This window comes from Stegastes partitus, unplaced genomic scaffold, assembly GCF_000690725.1.
Source record: "Stegastes partitus isolate 25-593 unplaced genomic scaffold, Stegastes_partitus-1.0.2 Scaffold1, whole genome shotgun sequence".
Lineage (NCBI taxonomy): Eukaryota > Metazoa > Chordata > Actinopteri > Pomacentridae > Stegastes > Stegastes partitus.
Genome location: NW_007577732.1, coordinates 593,363 through 620,484, shown reverse-complemented (window position 1 = coordinate 620,484; position 27,122 = coordinate 593,363). Strand labels below are relative to the sequence as shown.

The following is a 27,122-nucleotide window of genomic DNA, read 5'->3' as shown; positions in this document are numbered from 1 at the left end:
ATTTAGAGCTGCTAGTATTAAGTAGATTGTTTAATTGTTGTGACTGATCCAGTTTTGTTTCAAACTCTTTATCATGAATGTAGAAAAAAAAAAGATATTTGGCTGCTGAAACACATTACATTTCCTGTACATTACTGTATATTTAAACTAAAATTTGGTTAAAAAAAAAAAAAAAAATAGGGAAAGTTTCCTAGCATTTTTTTCTTCTTGTGCTTGTAAGCTAGAGTATCGTTACATCTTCTGTTTGCAGCTGCAATATTACAAAATTTGAGTGGAGTTTGATTAAAATAATAAATGCGGTGAAATGTTTGCTGAGGTGGATAACCAACATCCCACAAGTCTCAGCAAGGCTAAATATGAGGCTTTGAAAATACAGTTTGTCTTTTAAAAGCATGAGGAGTAAAGCATGTCCTATCACCTACTAGTTTGGGGGATGTAGTATTAAAGCCACCACACGTGATCCTTCAAAAGTACTTGCGGTCCCATTTTGCTGCTACTGAAAAACTTCTCTGATGAACCACAAGAGGGTGGTGTTAATCTTCTGAAGCTGTACAACATGACCCTTACCCTTCAAGTTATCAGACATTTTTCAGTATAATGGTGACTACAGTTAAATGCAATAACATAGACTTTTAAAGCGGCAAAAAAAGTTTCCAGTATGAATCAGTGTTGTTGTGGGTTAGCGAAAAATAATCCTATTTAAAACTGAGCTTTTAGTTTGGTGTTAAAAAGCAACACCAGGATCACTGTAGCTCCTCCTGACTCATCATGTTTGTCCTCTTGTTGTCCAGTAACCTTCAGTTAAGCCCTAAATGAATGATTAAGAAGCTCAAATTTGGTTGATAATACATTTTTACTTGACCAGCTGGTTCCTTCTGGCTGGAAATGACATAAACAAGTAAAAGACACTAAGACCCTGTACTTGAGATGTTACTATTTCTTTGTTTTTGTTTTTTTGTTTTTTTAAAAGAAAATGACAGCTTCCATATTACTGCAAATGGTCCTGGTATTTTCTAGCATATTCTACAGCCTTTTAATACCACAGTTCTCTAGTCACTGACTAGTCTACAACACATTGTGGCTAAACCCAGAGAGCTTAGTGAGCTTCCTATTATTAGAGTTGCGCATTGTAGCTGCACACAAGACGGGAAAGGTTATAAGGCCATATCTAAGTGTTTACTGGTAGCAACATGTCAAGGCAGAGGCTCCAGCAGACACTTTGCAGTACAAACATTTTGGAGTCCAGGCCTGAATCCCATTGAGAATTCTGTGAATCTGTCTGAAGACCTGAGTGTGATGGCAAAGAGATTTTCTAACAATAAAGATTTAGAGACAGTGGCAAAAGAAGAGTGAAACAAAATTCCTGCAGAGACTGAACAATGATTGATTGCTGTGGCTGCAAATGAAGGTTTTGACACTGATTACTGAGGAAAGGTATGAAAGTTAGCAGTTAAACACTATGTGAAAATGTAAAAACAGAAAAATAGTTTGAATGTATCATTAACATATTTATCACCTTCTATAATTTTTGTTATTTCCAGACAGAAGATGCAGTGTGCATTGTAAATATTTCCAAATATTATAGCATTGTGAGGGGTAAGACTTCATAAGGTTACAGTTTATTAATGCCATTCCAACTCATTCCCTACGAATGATATTATAACAGTGCGCATTTCACTGAGTTCTTCTGATAACAAAAGCACATCCACTTCAATAAAAATCCCCGCTAGCAGCTTGCCAGCAAATCATGGGTGAGAAACCTCTTTCAAATACCATAATACTTGGCATTTGTTTTAACCTGCCTGGAGTAGCAGGTGGGTGGGGTTCACTGCGTCATTTCAAACACTCTCTGATAAGTAGACCTTTCAATGAAGACATTTTAATATAATGCAATAGAAAAATAAATATCATTTAGCTGCTTGTCCTGTTATTGTGCCTGCCGGCTTACTGTTAGAGCCTGCAGGGATACTTGTAACAGCCATCAGTATTACTGTACTGTGCATTTCCTACCAGGACTAGCTCGAATGTCTGCTGCAAAAAAAGGAAAGCCCATTGCAAAATCTGTGACTGTTACAACTATGTGGCACAATAATATGTTGAATGCAACTTCCATGCATGCTCCTTAAAAAATAATTACATTGTGAGACCTTGCTGGGCCTGTGCAGTTGCATTTCTTAATGCAGTAAGCATGATACAAGCTTAATATTCAAGGCAACAGGTGTGTGATGGGTGAGTTTATTATAATTTAGGACATCTCCCTATCCGAATGTATGATCTATAATAATACAGAGCTGTATAGAGTCGTCTGTTTGGCAACACCGATTGATAAAGACGCATTTCGGAATTAAAATCTTGTGAAACGTGGTTGCGGTGTGCCACAGTACCACCTGTGGGGAATAAAAACTTGGATGTTTTGTTATTTTGGTGCCACTGCATGTCCACGGTGACGTTGTCGGTAGCGCAACCATTTTGGTATTTATTCTAATAAGCGTACCTCATCCACCAATGAGAACGCTATTCAGATAATCCTCAGCCAATCAGCAGGCGACGCTGTGACTCACCAAATAAGGAGAGACAGCACCAAATAAGGAAACATTGTATCTCTTTATAAGGAGGGAAGTAGTTCCTCGGTTGTGATATTAATCCGCCGCCTTGTACGCGGTTTTAAAATTACACATTTTTACACGCTTTGGATACACAAAAAGAGAAATATCGCGATATCAAAGGAGCGAAACGTAATATATGTGCACCAGCCGGCCGAGGCCGGGGATGCTTTCGGTTCACGGTGCGGACTAGGTGACGTGGCGCAGCAACATGGACGGCGCTCTTCGCGTTTTCCTTTTTGAGAAAGTGCTCAGACTTTTGGAAATAGAGGAGGAGGGTGAAGCAAACTGAGCCGGGGTTGAAGGGTCCTGGGGGCAGCATCACTTTCCAAAGTTTATCTCGGTAATTTCCTGGAGTCTCCAAACCACCGACCGGCCTGCTTTGTTTACATTTTGTGGCCCAGGCGTGTGTGCTATCTGTCGGTTCTCTTTCGCTACGACCCGCTCCAGCTCGCTTGGCTGGTGTTTAGACACTCGGTCCAGTAAATATAATGTTACCGAGCCAGGTTGGATCGGCACCATCTGGAAACGGTTCAGCTTCTGGCAGGGGTACCACAGGACACGGTTCGGGGCTCGTCGGCGGCGGGATTCGTCCCGTTTTGGTGAGAGCAGGGCAAGCTTTACCGGGGGTCAGCGAGAGTGCTGGTGTTGCGGGGCGACAGGGGGACCGAGACGCCGTCGGGATGCTGGGTGCGAACGGTCCAGGGGGTCCGAGAGGTGCCAGACCTGGGAACGGGACCGGGGTGAACCCTCTGCAGACCGCCGTCCAAGGCAACATGGTGGGGCTGAACACGGCGGTTGTGTTGCCTCACGGAGCCCGCTTCGACCCGGACCGGGAGAGCGCTCCTCTGTGCAGCGGCTCAGATAATGACTCGGACTCCGGGGACGATGATGACCCAGTGGGTTCACTCGGGGACACCAGGAGAGGGGTGAAGCGGGAGAGAGGGGAGATGGAGGCGGCGGTGGCGGGCCAGGAGGTGGGAGTAGCTCCCGGAGGTTACGGCATGGTGCCCGGAGGGGTCGCCGGGGCAAAGCCGGGGAAGAAGACACGTGGGCGCGTAAAGATAAAGATGGAATTTATTGACAACAAGTTGAGACGGTACACCACTTTCAGCAAGAGGAAGACGGGCATTATGAAAAAGGTGAGTCAGGTGATGCCTCTGGATGTCATCCAGCTACTGGTACATTTGATTAGTGTGTCACACATACATTGATTGACCTGATGATACTGCAGTAGGCCCAAAACACACTGTGCTGCTCTGTATCCTTTCATTCATTCATGGCAATAACAATGTGGCTGTTCACGCCTTTACAACCTGTAAAAGTGATGCCTCTGTAATCATAATAACCCCAGTAAGCACACGCTGTGAATTTTATGTACATGTCCTGATCTAAAGCTTGTGTCTATACATTTCTTATGAAAGACAAAACAATTGTGCCACTAAGTGACTCAGTGGAAGTGAGGAAGTCAGAATATTCATGACAGGGAAGAGGCTTTAAATAGACTTGAGCAAATGACAGTTCTATTTATGATCATGCTCACCCCCAGCTAACACACATAGATTTCCAAATAATTTGACACACTCATTCATGCACACACACACATCCCTTCATATACTGACTGACAGGCCCACAACTACTGCAAGTACTTCCCATCAGTGCACAGGCTGTTCCTTCCGTCACTGTGAAGCAAGGCTTTGCTTACAGGCAGCAGCCATGTGGCCGTGAGCAGCAGTGGGCCTGTATGTGCCAACAGCTGACTAAACCCCAGGGAAACAGATCAGAGGACGGTCAAAGAGCACTCAAACAGAAGCGAGAAGCTTGAGGACTGTCTGTGCATGCGTTATTGCGCCGTTCACTGACACAAGCATCCAGCTCCAACCAGCTCGGTTTCAGTTTTCTTAGTTCAATCTGGCACAGGAGCAGGTGACATTAAAGATGACAACTTGCTCCATTGTAGTTATAATTGCCTCCATTACTGTCTGCTAAGTACAAAGCAATATTTCTAGTGGAAATTTACAACTCTCCCACGCAGTTGCTGCCATTATAAAGCATCGCCATGAAGAATTTGGCATCAAGTCATCTAAAGTTGATTATTTGGAGACGAGGTCAGCTGTTGACCACAAGTGCTGCAGTGATTGCGCCGTAGACTTGGCCGCTTTTCATTATGACTTTAAACAAACACTTATAAGCCGTGCTTTATTGTGATCCAAGAGTTTTTAGTTGTCCCCGTGTTACTTCGAAGTGCCTGCACTGTGTGTTCTGTGTATTCTGCTGTATTTCTCTCTCTCTCTTTTTTATGTATCCCAGACTGTTGTCGTGGAAACTGAGGTGTCTTTATGTAGGCTCTTGGCAACATGAACACTATTTGACACACTGTGGGGATGGAGATTTTTTGAAAATGTTGCCCACACTATGCCAGCCATCACAGAAATTGACAGGTGGGTGGAGTGGGAAGATTCATAGTAGATTGGTCTCAAACTGGTTTCTAGGACAAACCCAGTTTCATTTTTGAAGGATGCTGCGAGCGAAGCGAAGGCCTGTTGGTTCTCTTCCTACTTCTGCTTCAGATTACTTGCATGTAAGCACTTGCATAATACAAATTGTTTACCTCAATTTAAACAGGATTATTCAATTAACATCTGCGGTTCCCATTTGTCAAGAAAAGGACATGTTTCCATTGTTTTGCTGTGGCTGCAACAATGGTCGACAGGCTGTTTAGAGTGCACATTTGGACTTGTTATAGGTGCACAGGTGTTGCTAATAACACAACTTGTGTGTGGCTCTGTTCCTTTTTGGATGCCCCTGGAAGCAGTGCAAAGGAAACAGCTTGCACAATACCAAGGCTCTGAAATTGGCTGAGCTTAATGGCATGCAGCCAGTAATTAATTAATGTTATTATTTGCACCTGAAGCTCGTGTTATTACATATTTAGTGCTGAAACCTTTAGTTATTGACATTTGCTGACTGACAAAATTAATTCAGCAACACTTTTGCTAATCAAATAATGGTTTGTCAAATATTTAGTGCCTCCAGCTCTTAATGTGAAGATATGCTGATTTTATGCTGATCACTTTAAATGTAGCATTTTGGTTCAATAAACAGTTGGCTGACAAAACAACACAATTTGAATACACTACCTTAGACTTCAGCATCTTTCAATGCAAAGTTTATTTGTTTCGATACTTTTATATTATAAAACCTACTTTTTTTTTTATCTGAGTAAAAATTGTTCAACTTCCCAGTTTCCCAGAGTCTAGGGTGACATGTTCAAATAACTTGTTTTCTATAACCAGTCATACAAAACCTAATTTACAGTAACACACGTGACCACCGAATCTCTGTCTGAGAAGCTGGAGAAACAGTTGTCTGCAAGAATTAATACTAAAGGTTATCAAAATTTTTGCCCTAAATTTCTGTCAGTCAGCTAATTTCAATCAGGGGTGGAGATCACAGAGGCCCACCATAACAATGCTATCACAAAACAGCGATTGTGCAACACTCTGTACATTGCAAGACAATCCTCAATGATTCATCACAATATCTGTGTAACTAGAGAAGAAGAAAAAACAACCCTAATGACCATGTGTACATTACTTCATTATTACTCAAATATTTCATTTAATTAGCTCACTGATTTACTGTCACACTGTTACACACCCCCTGTGAGTTTTCTTCTTCTTCTTCACTATATGTTATTTAACTTCTGTTCACTTCACCCTCAGGGATTTGATAACCGTCACCACGAGCAGTTGTGAAATATTGACTCTAACAAATCAATTTGGTCGTGGGAGTCTGTTTAGAGCTCCTGCATGTAAAGTGAAAATATTGCTGTTTGGTGCCAGTGTATCAATACTGCAAGAAGTGACACTAAATATTTCCACATTGATCTTTTTTCCATCCCAACTTACTTATATATACAAGTTGCTTTGTAGAGCTACAGATCTTGAATCCACCTTTACAGGAGAACCAGCAGCTTAAGTAATTATACCTAACATTTGTTTATGACCAATATTGCAGACATACAAGAAACCCCGAAAAATAAGGCCATGTTAAAAACTAGCCTTGTTTTTATTAGTTTTAAAAAAAAAATGTACAACTACCTCACAGATACAATTTGTTTGTGAATGTGCTTTTTTCTTAGTTATCTGATAAATCGTCTTGACTGTAAAGTTTTGTGTGGCTAAGGAACCAATTACAGCTAGAGACGCACCACCTCCACAACACACCCTGCAGTCATAAATATTTATGTGAAAATCAGCAGAGCAAGGAAACTTATTAAAGCATTGTGTAGGTCTAGTTTGTGCTGCCACATAGCACACTTAAGGTAACAAATTAGTCCTTTTTTGTCTTGGATGTTGGCCAAACATCGGGCTCTGTAGTTGGAGACCCCTATGTAGCTGGAGCACAGCTAATCAGGGGGAGAGGATGGTTGAAAAGATGACTGGAGCGGTGTAGTTCATTACCTGACTCTGTTAAGCTGAGTTAACACACAGTGAGGTGACTTGTACAACCAGACAGAAAGCTCTATTTTAATACGAATCTTCACTGCACACAAAAAAGCTCTATAATTGAAATTTTCAGTGTTCAGGTGAAACAAGAGCAATGTATCATTGAACCACTATCGTAACAGACGCTCGTCATTAGCCTTTATGTTCTCTGTCGCCGTATTATTGCACACAAAAGGCAATTATATGGTCAGCTTCAGCCCGCATGAACCCAGATAGTGAGGACTGGACTGATACGGTTCATAATGAACACAGCGTTAGAGAAGAGAGAGCGTGGTGGAGCAGACTCAGACGAGTACACAGTTTTATAACTGCTCAATAAAATCCTTTAATTTGAATGTGATTCATCTCCTCCTCCTTGCTCTGTCTGACAGCGTATTGCACTCCAGCTTACAATGGCACATCTGTCAGCTAGCTGCGGCTATACTGTGTTCACCAAGGTGATGGTAATGGCACTGTGCCTTCACGGCATCAGAAGCATCCTCCACATAACTGATGACTCATTTAGATGAAAAGGCTTTCTCAGGAGTTCACTCTGAGTGCAGCATCGGGCAGCGTTTGGTCTTGTGTGTTGGAAGGAGTTGAATCTTGGTGCGCTTTTCCTTCACACTTGGGAGTTTGAATGTGAGCATCGACACGCTCTATAATGAATGACAAGGCTGCAGAGTGTGATGGAGACCTCGCGTTTTACAGCCAGCTACCTCCACGTGCCAAGAAAGATTCCTCATGTCCTTTGTCAAGACTGGGCTACTACTATTCCCCCTGCCTATACAAACCAGCCCCTTGCTGCAATCAGTCTCTCAGCTATATCACACTCTATTCTGGGAGCCTTATCTCATGTTATTTTAGTTCATTTGTGCTATACGTCAGAGTTCACTACAGCAGTATTTATAGATTCTAGTGCTTCCTTGGCTTTTTCTCCCAAGATTTATGTTTGGAATCTCTTCTATTCCCTCCCCTGTTGAGATTAATTTGTGCAAGATGTGAAGGTAATCCAAGCCCTAATTTGGTGAACTGTATCTGTTTGATGTTTGAATTCTAGCTGCACTCTTGGCCTCTTCTTTCGGTCAAATGCTTAAATTTTCTTCTTTATCTTTCCTAGGCATATGAACTCTCCACCCTGACAGGAACCCAGGTTCTGCTGCTTGTGGCCAGCGAAACGGGTCACGTCTACACTTTCGCCACCCGCAAACTCCAGCCCATGATTACCAGCGAAACAGGCAAAGCCCTGATCCAAACATGCCTCAACTCCCCAGACTCACCGCCCCGCTCTGACCCCTCCACAGACCAGCGCATGAGCGCCACGGGCTTCGAGGAGACGGACCTCACCTACCAGGTGTCTGAGTCGGAGAGCATGGGCGACACAAAGGTGAGGGAAGAAACATGAAGGAAAACATTAAACATACGCTCACAGATAGCAATGCCACAGCTGTCAAACACATAAATTGAATGTACTCATTTCTGTACGAGTCCCTGCAGCCCATCTCCCCTGCGATCAGCAACAACTAAAATCTTTGTGACTCACAGTCTGCTCTCTAGTGGAGGCATGAATTGCAGTGTGAATTTAAAAAAAAAAACTGATAAAGCACCATTGAGACTCACTAATGGATATAGTGGGAAATCTCTCCAGAAAAGGCCAGCATACGCGGAGAACAAATAAATCAAACCCACAAGCAGCTGTGGAAAATAATCTTTGTCCTTTTGTAAACACAGTTTTGAACTTTTGCCTGTTACATGCGAGGCCTCTGGTGCGGGCTTGTGGTTTGGTTCTGAGCACCAAACCATTTTTTAATTAAACCAAAAAAGTCTTGGTAGTCCTTCAAAGGGCTCTGGACTGAAGGGAGAGCAGGATAAGAAGAGAATTATCCTATTCTACGAAAGGGAGCTGTCTACACTTTACCTTTCTGACCTCTCATCCAGGAAAGCCTCGTAACACTCCTAAAGATAAATCACTGCAGGTCTGGGCTGTGTTAGGATGAGAAACATGCAACCTGCTATATGGAGGACTTTGCTGTTTATATTTAATTTTGGGATGGAGCTGTCTTATGTTCGTGGATAAAACTTTGAGCTAGTTAAACAGAACTTAAAATATTGGAATATTACACATTTTGTGCAGTTTCCATACTTCAAAAAACCATCACTACAGAAATAAGTTGATTAAGAGTAATAAAAGACGAATTTCCACTGAATTTCTCATGATGAATATTAGTTGATCGTGCGACCTGTTCTCATCCTGTCCTTGTATTTCTTGGTGCGACACCACAAGTGTTCTAAAAAGTCTGAAGCAAAGCAATAAATTTATCAGCAGACACACTTCGCTGTCCACACCTTCGTGCGATCACGTGCTGGAGACTGAGATTCCCATCCACTGTTTACTCAGCTCAAGCATGCCCCCTTTGAAGACGGACACTTGCAGGCCTGTTTGCCCGCATGCTGTTTTTACAGGGTGCTAACTAACGTGCACCATACACCGACAAGGATGAGAGATCAACCTTTGCATGTTAAGCCACTCTCATGCCCGCTCTGCTCATTGATAAAAATTAGATTCTGCCTCTGTTGCCATATATGGTATGGTTTCCCTGCCTGCACTCTTGGCTGAGGCCCCTCACATTCCTTATAAGCTGCAGCTGTCTTTGGAGTCCTGTGATTTCCCCCCCCCCACCACCACCACCACCACCGCCGCCGCCACCACCACCCCACCCCCCACTTCTCATTTAGTGATATGGAGAGGAGGTATGGATGTAGATATGAGCAGGGTGCAATGGAAACATGTGAGCAATACTTTTCATCCTGTGGCATCTATTTAGGTAGGCTGGCAGTGACACGGTGACCTCTGCCCCCTCATCTGCGGTTATGGGAGACCAGCATTGGCCCCCGTCAACCCTTAAAAACACTAGAAATCGTCAGGATCAGCACTGTTATGGTTAGGACATGGCAGGTGGATATGGAGCCCCCGATTTTGAGGGATCGCTTCTGTGCAGAAGGTCCTTTGCGTGGTTGTTGCGTGAACCTCTGCAGCGTCTGGACACCATTCATCATGAGAGTAGTATGTCGTGCATATAGTCCAAGCTAGTCTAAACAATTTGGGGTTTGCAATGGCTGGTGGGGGAGAGTTTTGAGAAGGAAAAGAGGCAGGCTAAGGAGATAAGTGAGGTAGACATGATTTGGTGCTGTTAGCATTTCACATAAAAATCATGTGTCTGCTGATATTACAGAACTAAAATGCTGTTGTCTGTAATACTGTTGCACAGTTAGAAGAAAAGTACAATAAGTGGAAAAACGTTATTGAAACATTAACAATTGTTTGTTCAATGCATTGACTGGCCCTCCATGTATGAAAGTTTCCAAATGGCGATGTAGCGAGGTAGTGCAGAAGTGGAGCTGAGTCTGACCATGCAAACGTGACACTCAGCTGTCACTTTAATTATGCATAATTTTACTTAGTCCAGTTTAAATGGGTGACTTGTATACAGTTGTCACAAATGGGAAATTTGCTATAGAGACCAGAATCTTTTTTTTGTACCAGGCTATAAACATGTTTATTTCTACAGCAAAGCTGGGCCTTTTAACATGGAGGTCTATAGGGATTCACACATTTGTAGCATTTGTAGCCAGCCCCAAGTGGCCAATCAATCAGCTTCATGGTGGCTTCAGTTTTCAGCCCTGGAGGTTGCCATTTGGTTTAATGTCACACCAGCTAGCAGTTACCTGGCTCAGCTTTAAGACTTGAAACTGGGGGAAACGGCTCTGTTTCAACCAGAGAAGAAGTAATGTGCTGTCCATGGGACTATTTCTTGACTGAGAGAGTTCACTTTGTAAAGACTCTACTGGTTTTCTGACAGTGTCACAGTGAAGACAGCTTGAAGTCACCATGATCGCCAAGAACCAGTTCTTCACATAATCCCCTGTTGAACCACAATGACACTCGTGTTAAATTAAACTTTAGAGGTGCTGGTTGGTGGATTTTGTCAACTTTGAACAGAACCAAGCTAAATGTTTGCTTAAATTTCCAGGCAGGGAAGCCATTTTAATATGGTGAAAATTTGAACACACAGAGGTGCAACAGAGTTGAGTATTGTTTTTCAGTTGCTTAAATAATTATTTTAAAATCAGATTTTAGTGTTAGTCTTTATAAGCTGTAAAATCCATCCTGTGTTATTCAACATATAACAACATGGATGAGTTGGCCTGATAGAAAATTCATGTACTCTAAATAATCAACATTTTTTTCCTCTTTTCTTCAGCATTTAAACCTTCCCTACAATCAGACTGGTTGAATCCATTACTAGCTGGGCTGTAATTTATCTTTGCTTCTGTATTCTACTGTGGGAAAACATGGTAGCTGCTCTGGAAATGCCATCAAACTTCTCCTAAACTATTTGTAAAATTAGTTGGCCCAGGCTTATTTCTAGAAAAATCTACATTTAACAGCAGTATCAGTTTATTATTCCTTTGAGAGTGCCTTCATTTGAGCAGAGAGGAGTCTTAAGATGATAGGACATAAAGTTTAAAGTGTGTGACTCACTTTATGTGTGGAAAATCGTCACTTTCGAATGCTATGGCTCTATCAGCACACATAAAACTAACAGCTGATGGCAACACGCTCAACACGGTTCTCTAGGGGCTGCTGGAATTAATTCTGGGAAATGTAGCATCTGATATAGAGGTGAAGGAGGTAGATTGAATTGAAAATAGGATACATGAGAAACAGACGGTCGGAGAGGCTAGATTTGTTGCTCCTCATGCCTTCCCGGCATCCCCCAAAAGATTTTTGGATTGTTTATGGTTAATTCTTAATGCTAGACACGTCTACAGTACAGATGTTTTTATGCTTTTTGGGTTATTTTTGGAAGGGGATAGCAAATCCCACAACTCATGCTCGCTTAGAGGATCTATCTTAGCGCTGAATTCTCAGTATCACAGTCTCCTCTGGTTTTCCCCTCCTCCCTCCCTCACTTTTTCCCTCTCCTTTTCTCCCATACTTCATCCCTCTCTCTCCATCACCCCCCTACTTGCGCTGGCTGTCAGTGTCATTGCTGTTGCAATCTCGGAGGAGTTTGTTTGTTTGCCTTGCTCATTAGTGCACATCCCGGCACTGACCAGAAAATGTCCAGTCTCAGGCCACTGTCCTGACCAGCAGCTGGCATGTCTGTTTTCCCTGCAGTTTTGCTGCGGAGACATCTCACGACACATGTGACAGCCTAATTATTCAACATTTTGCACATCTATAAATGTGTATGAAGCATATTGGCTGTGTTGGAGGGGGAGGAGGGCAACGTTATGTCACCCACCCCCAACCCCCTCCTCCACCCCCTTATTTTACAGCAAGCAACTGGACAGGTCAGCCGCCATTGGCTGCACCTCCTCCACTTGGGCTGCCTTGCCTTTTTTAGCAGTCCCAAATGGAGCTGCAAATTCCATGTTGCTGGCAGGGTGACAGACTGGGAGATGGGAGCCAGCAAATGGGAGATTAGATGAGGGCCAGCCACCAGTAAACTGCACAATGGGCTCTCCAACCAACACCAGACTAGCCTGCCAGTTGTCACCTTCAATTTGGAATGATTAATCCCTCATGAATAGAGAATCATTTGTGTCCTTCGCCTTTTAATTACGCTCTCATTTCCTCTTCCTTGAAAATGGAATCCTTGTCTGATGCATGTGAATGTTTGGAGGGCAATGGAGGCTTTTAAACTTTGACCATATATGGAACCTTTTAAGAATGCACACGATTTGAGAAACCAAAATATTGAAAGAACTTATAAAGAGCTGTTAGAAAATGTCCTGCATGTCTAAGTGTCGTGGCTCTCATGGTTTGTATTTATTAGATTCTGCCTTCTGATCCTTTTATATTGGGGTTTTCACAGTGAATATAGGAGGGACAGAATGTGTAACACTTGAGATCTCTCAGTGGCTGGAGTTAAATAATGTTCCTGTCCTCTAAAATGGATTACATAGCAAGTTATGATGGGTACTCTCAGTGGCTGTGCAGGTTGACTCCAGAGGATTCATTGCTTATTCTAGACGACTCAGCCCTCCACACGCACAACTATAAATTGTGACTTCAATTGCTACATTCTGGTACCTCATTATGCTAAGTGTTTCCTCAGGTCAGCCTCTGGTTTGTTGTAATGAGTGTGATGAGAAGTAGAGAGGCAGATTCAAAGCGAGTGGTACAGAGGTAAACTGGGCTGCAGTGCCCTAAAGGAAAATATCCTAAAGACCGATAGTCTTAAAATAGCTTAAAATATACAGTTTACTATAAAATAAGATAAAGAACAGTTGAAAATCCTGAAAATAAAGAAGCCAGAATTTGGCATATTTGCTTAAAAATTACTTTAATTTTCAAAATAAATCGAAGAAATTAACTTGTTGTTTTCATTATGTACTATTCAGGTTTCGAGCATGTTCCAGTGGGAAAGTGGAGGGCTGGCGGGACTTGATATGGTGTATCATTGTGTAAAAGTGTGATAACAGCAGCAGGGGATCGACAAGACTTAAGGAGGAAATGACAGAGCTCAGGTTTTGGCTACATTGCAAGGATGATCCTCTGCTCTCACTTCTGGTCTAAAAGAATGCATTACACCACTGCGGCCTATGTTTACTATTCGCTGCCGTGACTGTGAAATGAAAGCCAGCACTGTTTATAGACTGGCCAGTTGAACAGGAGACACACAGAGATGGTCAAACAAAGCAGTAGGTCACAGAGATAGCAGCAGTTAGACTGCACTCTTTGATAACCACATAGGTAAAACCAGATCGATCAAACACCTTCTATCACCCTCCTTCGTTTTCTCCGCTGAGCTGTGGAAAAGCAGGAACACTGTGACCTTGTCCCTTCAGCAAGCCATTTTTATAAGAGGAGTTCAAGATTGAGCGTCTAGGAGCGGAGTCGTCCTGTGCAGCCCCAGCGGTGGGAGCTGCTTAGTGTCAGATGGCGGCTGTCTTCACACGTGGCCTCCTGCTGCCTCAGCTGGCCTGGAAAGGGTTAATTCCCCCTCAGAGGTGCTCAGGTTTCCCGCCAGCTGTCTGTGCCCTCAGCTGTTTGTACTCTCGTCCCTATCCTGTCCCCTGTCCGCCTGTCCCGAACCTCACAGGTCTGAGTCTGCTTAACCTCACTCACAATCTGCTGCTACAGTGGCTCAAAGGTGCTGCTTGCTGCTATAGCACTGTGAATGTACTTTACTCATGACATACGGCAACACACCTACACCAGTGTAGAGTGAGTTAGTGGCTTTGTCTTGTTTAGTTGTAGTGAATATTAAGTGAGAGAATGAAGACTTGTTGACGCCCAGTGTCACCCTCTGTCAGCAACTGTCAGCGATCACTCTGCGATGAATGACGGAGCTAATGGCTGTAGAGTAAATGGATGATTGATTGTTGTTGTGTCAATTTATTCAGTTTTCCTTTTTGGTTGAAAGGGCAGAACAACTGTAAGTATCTGTGAGGCCCTCCCCCTCTGACTTTCCAGCTGCTGTTTAACTAAAGAGGTGAAGGACCTTGGACTGTCAAGAGCCCATCAGCAGAGCCTGCGATTGAGCTGCAGACCAACTAACGAACTGCTCAGCACTGTGTGGTTTTGGGTTTGGTGTTCTCTTGTGATTCAGATTGTGTAAAATAGCACCTGCTTGTCCATCTGTACCCCTTGAGGTCCAGACTGACTGACTGCGGCCCTCTGGATTATTTATTAATCCTCTGAGCTTTTTAACTCAATAAGTAAAAAGCTAACTTTTGTTTAATCATTGCAGTGAGCTGTGGCAGAAGCGGATCATAAATAGGAGGATTTGAGTAGATTGCAGCGTGGTAGAGCACTGTGAGCCAATCCTTACAGTAGCTCTATTTACATGTTTGCATGGAGTGTGTGGTTGGAAGGTCTTATCAGTAGAGTCCATGCTGGATCCTCCACCTCTCACCCATGTAATCAGTCACATATAAAAACCAATAGTGCTGTGCTAAGAGAAGTTGTCCTCGCCTGCTTTCACATGCTCCTTTTTGTTATTATTAAGGAATGTAAGTCTGTCTGATGTGACACAAAGCTGTGTTTCCAGACATTAAACTTGTAATATTCACTCACTTATTCTGGATTACTGCTGTAAAGTGCTTTGCCTCTCTGATAGCTTTGTCCCAGTTCTGGGGCCAGATCTTCCAAAGGACACAGCCCCTCAGAGGACCTGTGGTTTAGGCCAAGCCTCTGTCTTCTTGCCAAATAACGTGCCTTTGAGTTTTCAACATGGACAATCAAATATTTAAAGGTTTATCACCAGGAAGTGTCTCTGAAACAGTTGCCAAATGTAAATGACTCTGATAAACTGGGGCAAATTCCAGCATTTAGAGTGCAAATTTGAATTTTTTTATGTCAATGCAGAACAGACAAATAACAAATAGTCCACCAGATTATTGGTAAATACAGTATATCTGTAAAATGTCTTTCTCTGTATGGCCCAGTCTTTGTGCAGTATAAAGCGGAGAAAAAAGGAGACACTGAGGATGATACACCAAGTCCTTGGCTGGACTCGAGTTGAGGATTAAAGGGTGCATAATGCAGTAACGGATACTGAGGACGCACTGTTGTCTCCACCAAATTCGGGCAAAAAAGAAAAAGGCTGCGTTTCTTGGCCACATCTGGAAGAGCCTCTGAAACAAGACAGGTTGTTATGATGTTCTCTGTACTTGTGAAAATGTCGAGAATCAGAGGATCCTTGTTGGACATGCAAGCAGCTCTCTCTTTTTTACAGCCCCTTCTTTGTCTCCAATCACCTGGAATAAAAACCCCTAAAGAATATTGAACCCACATAGAAATACAAACTCTTAAATGCCTTCCAATGTGTAGGCTTATTCCCATTGTGCTGCTGGAGATCATTAGTATCATGTGCTAAGTGTTTGTGTAAGTGCGTAGAAGCAGGCTTGGTGGGTTTAGATGTGCTTTGTAGTCTCGGCCTGACGCCTACCCTGCTCTCATCATTCAGCCCACTCACCAACACGTCCTGCTCGGCTGTTCAATGGATGTTCACATTAGTGTACGGTGCAAGGCTGTGTCTCACCTCCTTTGATCTTAAGTTTATGCAAGCATCTCATCTGCCTGATTTGTACGGCTTTGGCAGAGATGTCATGCTATATGGTCAGTCAGTTGTCATAGTAACTCCACAAACTAACGCGACTGCGAAAATGATGTTTTTGTTCCTTGTCGGTGGAGTCGGATTGAGCTGTGGCTGGATTTTAATTGGAGGATAAATGGCAATGGATAATGAATGGATGATGCAGGGCATTCAGGTGTCGCAGTGTTCAGTGATGCACAGTCATGGTACTGGTATTACTAATATGTGGTTTTCTAACTTGGACACTGTGGAAAAACATGTAAAATACTACATCCAGTGCTGATGTAGTAGAAACACAACTTATTGCTCTCTTACATTAAGAACTGCTCAGAGAAATGCTCCCTGCACCGCTTAGTATTTTACATATGGATGCAATTAGAGGGGTCCCAGCCTGTTTCCCTACATTGTTTATGCCATTTGCCCCTGTGACTATTAAACCCACTCTGGTTTCTGTCAGCCATTCATTGATCCTTGAAATACTGCAAGAATTAAAGGCTTCTCCTCCTACCTACCCCGCATTCAGCTGCTCAAAGAGGAAAAGCCCCATTATTGGTGTTGTTTTAAGTGTCCTTGCGTGAAACTGCTTTTGCAGTTGCAAATGGATTCGGTGTTCTTTAGCACAGTGGAGCAAATACTCAGTTGAAAATGGTTCCACGGAAGCAAAAATACTCTGAACAGGCATTTCTCGGATTTTAGCTCAAGTTCAATTTATTTCTTGATCTGAAGATTCAAATTCGTAACTCTGTGTTATAAACTGTAGATTTGAGATTTAAAAGACTACCAGTCAGATCCAAACTACTGAGTTTCTTATTTGAATTATAGGATGCAGTAATTTTGGATGTATACTACAGAGTAATATTTCTTTCTTATTTAGATCCCCTATGATAAAAAGGAAGTTTTTCCCTTATTAATGTACCGATGACTGTTTCTAAAACATGTATTCAGATTTCCAGGATTTTATGTGTAACAAAGCTAAGGAGGTTGAATATTGGGCTGAAATGCCCCAATATGACATGGTGTGACGGGAATATTTTCATGGAAAAAACTTAGAAATATGTGAGAAGACTTCTAAGTAATTTGAAATTATTATTTTAGATTGTCTGTGTTTTCAATCCCATGTAAATCTACAATGTCAATAATTTTAAAATTTCAACGTAGATTACCGACCATATTTCACTGAACACAAAGATCTTATTGATAATATTACATTTCTGTGATTTGGGGAAGATTTTTCTTTTTTGGGAAGGCTTTTTGTTTTCTCCACATCTTTCCTTTGCCTCCCTCAGTCCTGAGAATTACAGAGGCTGCACAGGCAAATAAAAATGACAATTTGGAGCTTTTTTCAGTGCAAATTTAGGAGACGTGAAATCTCGAAGGAAGTTTAAATTCATGACATTCATGGAAACATGCATTGAAGAGTTTATCTTTCAGCAGGCTTAGCTGTTACTATGTGGTAGGCTCTTAATATTTCCATGGATATTGTGAGTAAACTTAAGTAAAACACAGACTTTGCGTATCCTGTGCAAATGTGCTGCACAAAACAGAAGTGGTGGCATCATTTTATAAAACTCATGAAGTCCCCAAATAATACTAGTCCTGTACAAATTGCACTGCAAAAAAAGGGTAGCCCAAATATAAGATGTAAACACTAAAATCTGAGAAGAAAAATGACTTAAAACTAGTGAAATTATCTGTCCATGCAGCAAGTACATAGAAATCTTGAAATAAGATTTTGAAATCTTGAAATAAGATTTTTAAATCTAGAAATAATTGTCCCAGGTAAGTATCCAAAAATCTTGAAATAAGCGGAAATTGGTGATTTCCAGGTCAAAATACTTGAGTTCAGACTTGATATTGTCCAATAATAAGAAAAAAAACTAAATATAAGTAAATAATTCCTGTTTTTATTTTCTTACATGTAGCAAATCAATGTCAGGCCTGCTGATGAGCATTGGTCATCCAAGCACCTCACATTCACACCTACGGACAATTTAGAATCACCAATTAACCTCAACATGTTTTAGGATCCCTGTGCCCCCACTGGGACGTGAGCCGGTGACCTTCTTGCTGTGAGGCAACAGTGCTACAAACCGCACCACCTTGCAGCCCAGTTTTTCTGTTGTGCCACATACATTATGCTGGCATGCAGCATAGCAATAGCTGATTGTAAAAAAAAAAAAAAGATTTCTACCTGCTTGTCATTCACTGACATAGTACAGTAAATAAAATATCACAGTTCATGTGAAAAACAAATACCAAAAATTACAAAGAGGACATGGAATAAATGCAGAATCAGCAAACTAAATATTTTAAGCCTGTTGCACCTACTGAAAATGTGTTATTGTATCATGAGTTGTGGGGAAGGTTGTATAGTTTCTCTTTTATGTTGTTTGGCCATGTTTGAAGTCAGAGCCATTCTCATACATTGCATTTTGATGCCTTTTTTATAATTCTTAATTCAAGCAACTTGACTTGTTACTGAATCTTGAAACAAGCTTGATGAAAGATAGTTTTGGTGAAACAGCTAATTTAGCTTATTTCAAGAGTTCTTCACTCAGTTTTAAGATTCCCACACTAATAGAGATAATAAAGATGTATTCAAGCTCAATTTAAGATTGCACTGTAAAATCTAGGACTAAAAATGAGTAAATAACTTTTAAAACAAGCCAAATTATCTATCATGTCTAAAAATAAGATTTTAAATCTTGGCAAGTCCCAGATTATTTGCAGTGTGGATATCTGATGCACAGAAATGAGTTTCTGGGGTTAAATCAGGATTTTAGTGAGACTTAATGCTGTTTTGCGAGTTCCACATGGAAGTAAATTGCTGCTGTATCCACTCAACTCAGTCTTCTCCTATTACAGAATCCAGAACTAATTTAATTTAACCCCATGATCTCCCCCTGTCTTCCTACTCACAGCATTTGTTTTCTCCCTCAGGACACACTGAAGCCGACGTTCACGGTAGCGAGCCTACCAGGCACTACCAGCAGCGCCCAGTCCACAGTCCCCACCACCTCCACCACCATGCAGGTGAGCAGCGGACCTTCGTTTCCCATCACCAACTACCTGGCCCCCGTCTCAGCCAACAGCAATGTCAGCGCCAACGGAACTGTCCTCAAGACTGCTGGTGGCTCCACAGGCGTCATGCAGCTGCCCAGTGGCTTCACTTTCATGCCCGGTAAGTTGAGGAACAAAGTGATGGGGTTTTTGTCCTCCACAGCTCTGTTACACTTCTTTATTTTCTTTATGGTTTGTTTGTCTTAACCTCATCCTTTGGAAGTGAGATGACACTTCTGCCGGCCTTGATGTTTTGTTAATGTCGCTGTGCTGTCTAGCTTATTAGCTGATTAGAATTTCAATGGCACTGCGCCGTGACCTCAGTCGTCATCTCGGGGTGGTTGTGCCTCTCTCCTCGAGCTGTTTACATCACACAACAGCTCTTCATAGCTAGTCACCAACACTCAGCGCCTTTGGGTTTTTACAAAGCCCCAGTATCCAGGGGAGCCACGTCTGTTGGTGACTGGCCCTTCCTTTGATTGTCACTCGGGGACAGGAATAATTAGGTGAGAGGGACACAATAGACCTGGCAATGAGGGCTGATGAACAAGGCCCATAATTAGTCATGAATATTCAATGAAGGATCGGTGGCTTGTGCTGAAATTATAATTGAGGCGTACTTTGTGGAGCCGGAGCCTTGTGACAGAGTGGTCTTGAACTAGACATGACCCTTCATTAAGGGGGACTTTATAGGCACGCTCGCAAAACACAGGGGATCTGTACCTCACCAACTCAGGGAGGACTTCAGGGCTGCAGCCTCTGATATGGGGATCCCCAAAGTGTTTCTAAATTGGCTTTTCAGTAATTATTCATCACACGTCCTTTATGTAGTATAGAAATATTGAGTCTACATCCAGCAGCCTCTAAGAGGAGCCTGGGGATGCCGAGAGGTCACAGCTTCCCCAAAGGCATGGGAAATATTTGAATTCCAGTCTATGATTTGATATTATCCCATCTGAATAAGAAGCTCTGGAACATTTATTTGGACTGTTCATGATGTGAACGATTTCAAAAGGCTGTTTGGCACTTAAAAGCCACCTGGGGCGATATTTTCTATCGTGTATGCCGTTTGATCACAGGAGTTCGCGTTGCAGCCGTAGAGTCGAACACGACCGGCGCTCACTGGTGCTGTGTTATCCTTCTACTGGCAACAGTGTCACCTGCGAGTTGTTGTAGCGTGTCGGTTGTGTGTGTGTTGCCACAGCTAAATGCGTGATGCCCACTAATGGGTCCTGTTGGTTATGTTGACAGACAGGTGAAGGACAGCCAGACTTTGCTTCTGTCAGATTTCTCCCCATCTTCTCCTCTTTTTTTTTTTTTCTTTCACCATCTCTCTCTTCCTTCTGCAGCCTTCTCTCTCCCCTCCCTCCCCTACCTCATTCTCTCTTGCTCACTCACCCGCTCCCTCTCTCCTCCTCACCACCTGTCTGGCACATAGCAGCAGCGCCAGGTGGAACAACACACCCTCCCACACTAAAACCTCCTCAGCTGACAGCTTGAGAGGGCCTGCCCACCCTGCTGCAGCAACTGTGTATGGAGCATATGACCAAATGTGAGGGTGTAACTCCAGAGTCACGTTCTGAAATGAAATATCTCGCATTTGTTTGGTAAACACTCGGATAGAAATTTGAAACAAGTCGTGCATTTGAAGAATTTGGTCGCAGATTAGTTGTTACGTGACTTTAGACTTATATGTGCAACATCAATCCGTTACAGTGACGCCATCTGATCTTTAGACAGAGGTTACTTAAATGTTAATGTTCCTCACAACTTCTTTCACATAGCCACGACAGGGATGCAGAAAGCCACGGTACTCTGGCAATGTTTGTCATATCTGCAAGATCGGACAATACATCAAGGAGCGACTGATATACCAGATGCCAAACTGTCTACATAACTGTTGATACCTTAAAATCAATTTTAGCAGACACATTTACAAATGGACGACCACAGTCACACACTCGGACAACTTTCTTGTTGCTTGTGCCTTTGTACCCGTTATTGCGACTGCATGCAGTTCAGACTTGTTAAAAGTGATACCGAACTCTTCCAAGGTCCGACCTAGTAGGACTACAGTCCCAACTTTAATGGCAAAGTTACCAGGATGCTCATTCAGACACGAAACCGACACGTTCAGATGCCATCAGATCATGAGAAACGAGTGCCTGTCTGAGAGGGGCTTTTGCCTCTGTGTGTGTTTAAAGCTCTTAGTTTCACTGCACGTTTGCATTTGCGTTATTTTCTCTGACCTTTTTACAAAAGCAGCAGGCAATTTAAAGGTACCCTATGGTGTTTTTGAACCACAAGCAGCACTAAAGAGTCGTGTTGCTAAAAATCGGGTCCCAACTTGGTTTGTGTTGTGCACATGCACGACCGTATGGGTGGCACAATTCACACCCCGCCATCAGTTTCAAGCTCTCCTGCTGATCGACAGTTGGTGTCAGTAACAGCATTTTGCCAACAGAGTTTAAGGAAGGCCACATCAATGGATGTTCAGATAAACAACACACAACTTCAGATATTTTTTTTAAAGTAGACTTTGCAAATATTTTAGGAGGGAGAAAAGCTGCACACAATGTGTTTTGTGTTCTCCACAGGCCACCTTTGGATGTGTATTACCTGAAAATTCAAAATCACATATATAGCTTTTTGCTCGGTTGCACAACAGTCGTATCTTCTAGTCAATGATCTAGAACGTTAAGTTATACATTTTACAAATATGTCTTTTTGTTAGCCTTGCACGTCTTGCCAAGTCTTGGACGACTGAAGGTTGCCGACAAATGATTTCTCAAACTGTGATAATGTACTCTGCCCTAAATGAACTTATCACCGCTTTTTCAAACTATCCTTTCACTTTTAGTCTTATCCCCTTTATGTGTCTGTGTGACTGTGTGACTGCGTGCGTGCGTGTGTGTGTGTGTGTGTGTGTGTGTGTGTGTGTGTACCCCTGCAGCAGGCACTCCTCTCCCCCCTGGCACCCCCACCATTCCTTTGAGCCAGCTGCAGCAGCACTCCCTGGCCCTCCAGGGGCAGCATGGTCAGACCCTGGCCGCCGCCCCGCAGCCACAGCAGGGACAGCAGGCTGTCTTCCGCTTCCCTGCTGCTGTCTCCCTCACAGGTGACCTGCTCTGCATGCTGCCACAACTCTTGCCTGCCTATGCTAATCACCATCACATTTTCGTAAAGCTGCCGCTGCTGCTAAACGCCACCTCTTCTGCTGTGACTGATACTCACGCACCATAGAGTTACCTTTACTACTTGCATGATGACTTCTTCTACCTCAGCTAACAGTACGACCAATGGTGCACTCCCCATAACACCACAGTTCCCTGGGTAAGGTGTTTGATGACTTATTATAGTGGCTTCATACCGGCTTTGTGTCTCCAGGTGCAGGGGTTCCCCAGCAGCTCCAGGCTATCCAGGTCCATCCTAACACCCAGTCCACCTCCAACAGTGACAGCAGCCCAGAGATCTCCCACACCTCAACAAACTCCACTGGTAGGTCAAATTCTTCCTTCAGGACGGATTAAAGTTTTAGAGTTTGTGGATTTTCTTGGCGAACCAGCTCCATTTTAAAACAAAGAAACTCTCGTGCTCCAGGTAGTGGAGAAAAGCTACAAGAAAATGTAACTTATAATACACAAAACACATGGAGCCAAAGATGATGTACTTACAGCCATCCTCAAATGTATTCATACCCTGCCTTTAATGAAAAGGGAAAAATCACAATAGTCACTCAAATAACTAGAAACTGAAAAATGTAATAAAAAAAATAAAAATTTGCTAAATTATAATTTAGTGAAATAAGACATTGCTTTTGAATTGTGGTTGAAGAGAATAATTTAAAAAACAACAAAAAAAACCCCAATCAAAACTGTCCAAGACAAATTAGAGCACTTTGCTGATGAGCAGTGGCCAAAATCAAAATACCTGTCAACAGGTGGAGAAGTCTGACTGAGAGTTACAGAAAACATTTGATTGCAGTGATTGGCTCAAAGGGTTGTTCAACAAAATATTAGTTTATGGGCCCCATCATGCTTGTTTGTCTGTTTTTTGATTATTTTATTTTTACATTTCTGTTGAACCACAATTCAAAAGCAGCATCATGATTTTCATAAAATTTTTTATTCATTATTAGTTTTGTCAGTTTCAGCTTATTTCAGTGACTGCTGTTTTCTTCCTTCTTTAATGGGAGGGTATGGATAAATTTGAGGACGACTGTATGAACCCAGTGCAAACTGGATGATGGAGTTCCACTTGTATCCAAAGCCACTGTTACAAAATGCAAATATACATGGTCTAGATGAGTGGAAACAGGCTCCTCTTGTGTGTTTCCTTTCAGATGACAATGTGTTGTTACTGTCTTTATTCTGCTTCTGTTTGGAACGACTTGCGTCCCAGAGGAAAGCTTACAACTGCGGCTACACATTGCATCAGTAGGAGTGAACAGTGGAGTTTAGATGGCTATTAAGCGCCACCTGCTGGCCAAACATGTGCACAAACCCCTTACCCTCAATGTTTTCTCGTCCTCCTCCTCTAGCAACGGTAAGTCTCCCAGCAACCATTGTCACTTCATCGGTGCCAACGTCCGTGGCGGGTCACATGATGTACCCCAGCCCCCACACGGTGATGTACGCCTCCACGCCGGCGCTGGCTGATGGGGGGCTGGCCGTGCTCAACGCCTTCTCCCAGGGAACCTCGGCCATGCAGGTGTCCCACGCACAAGCCCAGGACACAGGTGAGACACCGAACAACACGCAGCTTACTTTGGAATGTGGTGCAAACATACCTGGAATTTCTAAAGAATTATTTTTCCTTTTTCTCCTAGGTGCTGTCCCTCAGGTGTTCCTCACAGCACCTCCAGGCACGGTGCAGATCCCCGTCTCAGCAGTGCAGCTACACCCAGTACGGCAAGATCTGCATTTTACAAGTGAAACTCTCATATTCCCTCTGCAACCAGCATGCCACGTGACTGCACTAATGCATCCTAACAGAGCACTGGCACACAGAGGCCACAGGGTTGTCACCTGTTGCCTTTTTTTTTTGTATGGATGTGGATGGATCAGCTTGTTTTACTTATTTGCAGCAAAAGTACACATGCAGTAGATTTAATAAAACACCCTTGTAGCAGTGCATGGAAATTGAAGTTTCAGAATTTATTTCTGTAATTGAGTTGTAAATATGTCAATATTTTAAACATATGCAACTGGAAATCCTGACTGAACTAGAGGGTTATATTGAGTATACTCTCCTGAGAGATAAAATTGCACATTAGAGGATATTATTTCATAGAGTAAATAACCTGAATATTAGAGAAAACATCATTTGTTGCAGCATTTATGCCTCTCCTCGATACACAGCATGCAGTGCAGCAGGATCTCCATCTGTGCCGGGTTGTTGTGTGATGTGATGACTTGCGATTGGCTGTCTGATGTACCGTCTCCTGACACTTGCTGCATTGCGTTCCAGATGGTGATTGGCCAACAGTCGAGCGGCAGCAGCAGTAATCTGACGGAGCTCCAGGTGGTAAACCTGGACGCAGCACAGAACTCGAAGAGCGACTGACAGACGGCTGGAGCTGTGTAACACGGCAGACCCAGAGACAAACTGACTGACTGACATCTCTATTTATTGATGCCTTCCTACAGAGTTTCACATCACACTTCTGAATGTGACTTTAAAGTACATATATACACACAATTAAGGGCATATGTGTGGCAGACCCTTATACGGTATGTTTTGGTATATAAATATATATATAGATATATATATATTCGCAAATGCATAGGAGATATATCACTATATCCATCATTGGAACCTATTTTCTATGCCATTAGATGGTGTTATTTTTTGCGTGTGTGTGTGTTTTCTGAAAATGTGTAATTACATGTACACACACACACTGCAAGGTGCCACAGCTTCACACCAGCCAAAGAGACATTTGTTTGTCTGAATGTTCCAGTGTGAGCAATTTGTGCACAAGCGTGTGTCCGTGTGTGCGCGCATATCTGGGGTTTATAAATGGGCGGGGAGACTTACAAAAGGAAAAAAAAAAAAAAGACATTTGGAAATGTACATAATTTTTTTTTAAAAATTGATAACTTGTATTTTTAGCCTGGTTAAGTTTGTGCAACGGCATGTAGTTGTTTTTTACGTAGTGGTTTTTGTATGTACATGAAAATGATTTGCATAAAAGAAAATGAATTATTTACATGTATATGTAAATTAATTTAATATACCATCACATGTTGATATACTGTCATGCTGTTGGGAGTTTTCACTACAAGATGGAGAAAGAACGCTGGATGTTTTTCTACATTTCTTTTTTTTCTGATTGTGACATTTGTAGGACTGTCCCTCAAATAGAGTTAAGTAGCTGGGTTGTGAAAAGGAAAATAAAATCTGTATTAATTTTGCTGTAAACATATTCTACACTTTAGCTGGGACGATTTCAGTGCACCAGCTGATTGGCTGGTCGTTTAGTATTACATCAGTTCTGCATTTGAGATTTACTTATGAGCACCTTTGGCAACAGTCTGATGGAAATATTTGATGTCTGAGCTTTTAGCATATTGTCATCTATAATCTCACCAGTGTTCATACAGAAACACGAGCATGGCTTTCACTCTCCTTAAATTGATATTTAAGTGACTTCAGGCAGAGTATTTTCACTTATTTTTAATTCCACCATTGTTGGTTTGATCCTTCTTTGGGTCTCAAACCTGGGCGTGCCAACAGGTTTTATTACATCAATTTTTTTGAAGCAGCCCATCGAAACCCGTGGCTCTGATTTGCCTTCGTTAGTTATGAATAACTGTAATTATGCTTCTCATGATGATTATTAAACATAAAACTCCAGTTTAATAAGATCAGGTGATGCCACTGTGTAGACTTCGCAATCATCTTCAATGCTACAATCAAAGCATTATTTCATTGTGTGGAAGCACTCTGTTACGCAAGTGAAGTCTCAGTGCTGCAGGATTACAACAGTAATGGATATTTTCTAAGGATCTCTTAATTCAGAGAAGTGACTTCAGGTGCTTTAAAGTGGTAAATTACTGTAAGACCCTGGTTGACTGCAATCTCAGTATGTACCTCAGCAATCATCAAGAATGAGAGTTATTAGACTGAGAGCCTTCTTTCTGCACCATAGTGCCTCTTTTCCATGGCTGATTTCTAAAATCACTGCAAGGCAAGGACGATGTAGGATTTACTTCTTTCCAGACCACCTCACATGACTTCTGGACCTGTCACACAATCCTCTGCTGTGCCCAGGGAGTGAGATTTTTGACTCATTTCTGCAGAATTAGCTGGATGACTGAACATGGCAGGCTTGAAGCCAAAGAGAATTTGATGTAGGATAAAGTTGACTCCTGTTCAGTTATTCACTGGGAAGAGAGGTCATTTTCATGCTTGATTGTTCTCTGGTCTATTCATGTTGCCATGTTATTCTGCAGGGCTGTTTGCATAGGAAAGCGACACGTTACAGGCATTCACTGCTCTGATATTATGTGGTGGTTATTCAGAGATATTATTTTGAAAGGGATAGAATCTGTGGTTTTCACCTTGCCATTGAAAGAAATGGTTATTTTGTGTATTTTTGTTTTATTGTACAGACATTTTGTAATAAAACAAGATGAAACACAACAAACTTTAAAGAATGAGCACATCTCCTGCTAAAGAGCTTTTTTTTTGTTTGCTTAAATTGGGACGGAGAATGTTAAAACCCTATGGTCCTGAATGAAACCTAATAAATGTGTATGACAGCAGTGATGACAACAGCTGATGAGGAATAAATGAACTGATGCCTCTGAGTGCACGAGAGAGTGCAGTGATGGCTTCTGATTATTTCCGAAGCG

The 27,122-nt window shown here is 42.3% G+C and overlaps 1 protein-coding gene across 3 annotated transcripts; it reads left to right on the top strand.

The window, feature by feature from the left end:
• Positions 1–2,919: 2,919 nt before the first annotated feature.
• Positions 2,920–27,032, top strand: srfb (serum response factor b). Of its 3 annotated transcripts, none has more exons than XM_008299304.1 (8): positions 2,920–3,745; positions 8,214–8,480; positions 19,144–19,384; positions 22,217–22,381; positions 22,651–22,761; positions 23,804–24,001; positions 24,092–24,168; positions 24,733–27,032. In XM_008299304.1, exons 1-8 carry the CDS (start codon positions 3,095–3,097, stop codon positions 24,826–24,828), a joined length of 1,806 nt encoding a protein of 601 aa, XP_008297526.1. In that variant the 5' UTR covers positions 2,920–3,094; the 3' UTR covers positions 24,829–27,032. The 3 variants fall into 3 exon arrangements, with proteins under 3 accessions (XP_008297526.1, XP_008297602.1, XP_008297442.1); XM_008299220.1 differs by having other exon boundaries at positions 3,004–3,745; positions 24,092–24,193; XM_008299380.1 differs by lacking the exon at positions 22,217–22,381.
• The last annotated feature ends 90 nt before the right edge of the window (positions 27,033–27,122 follow it).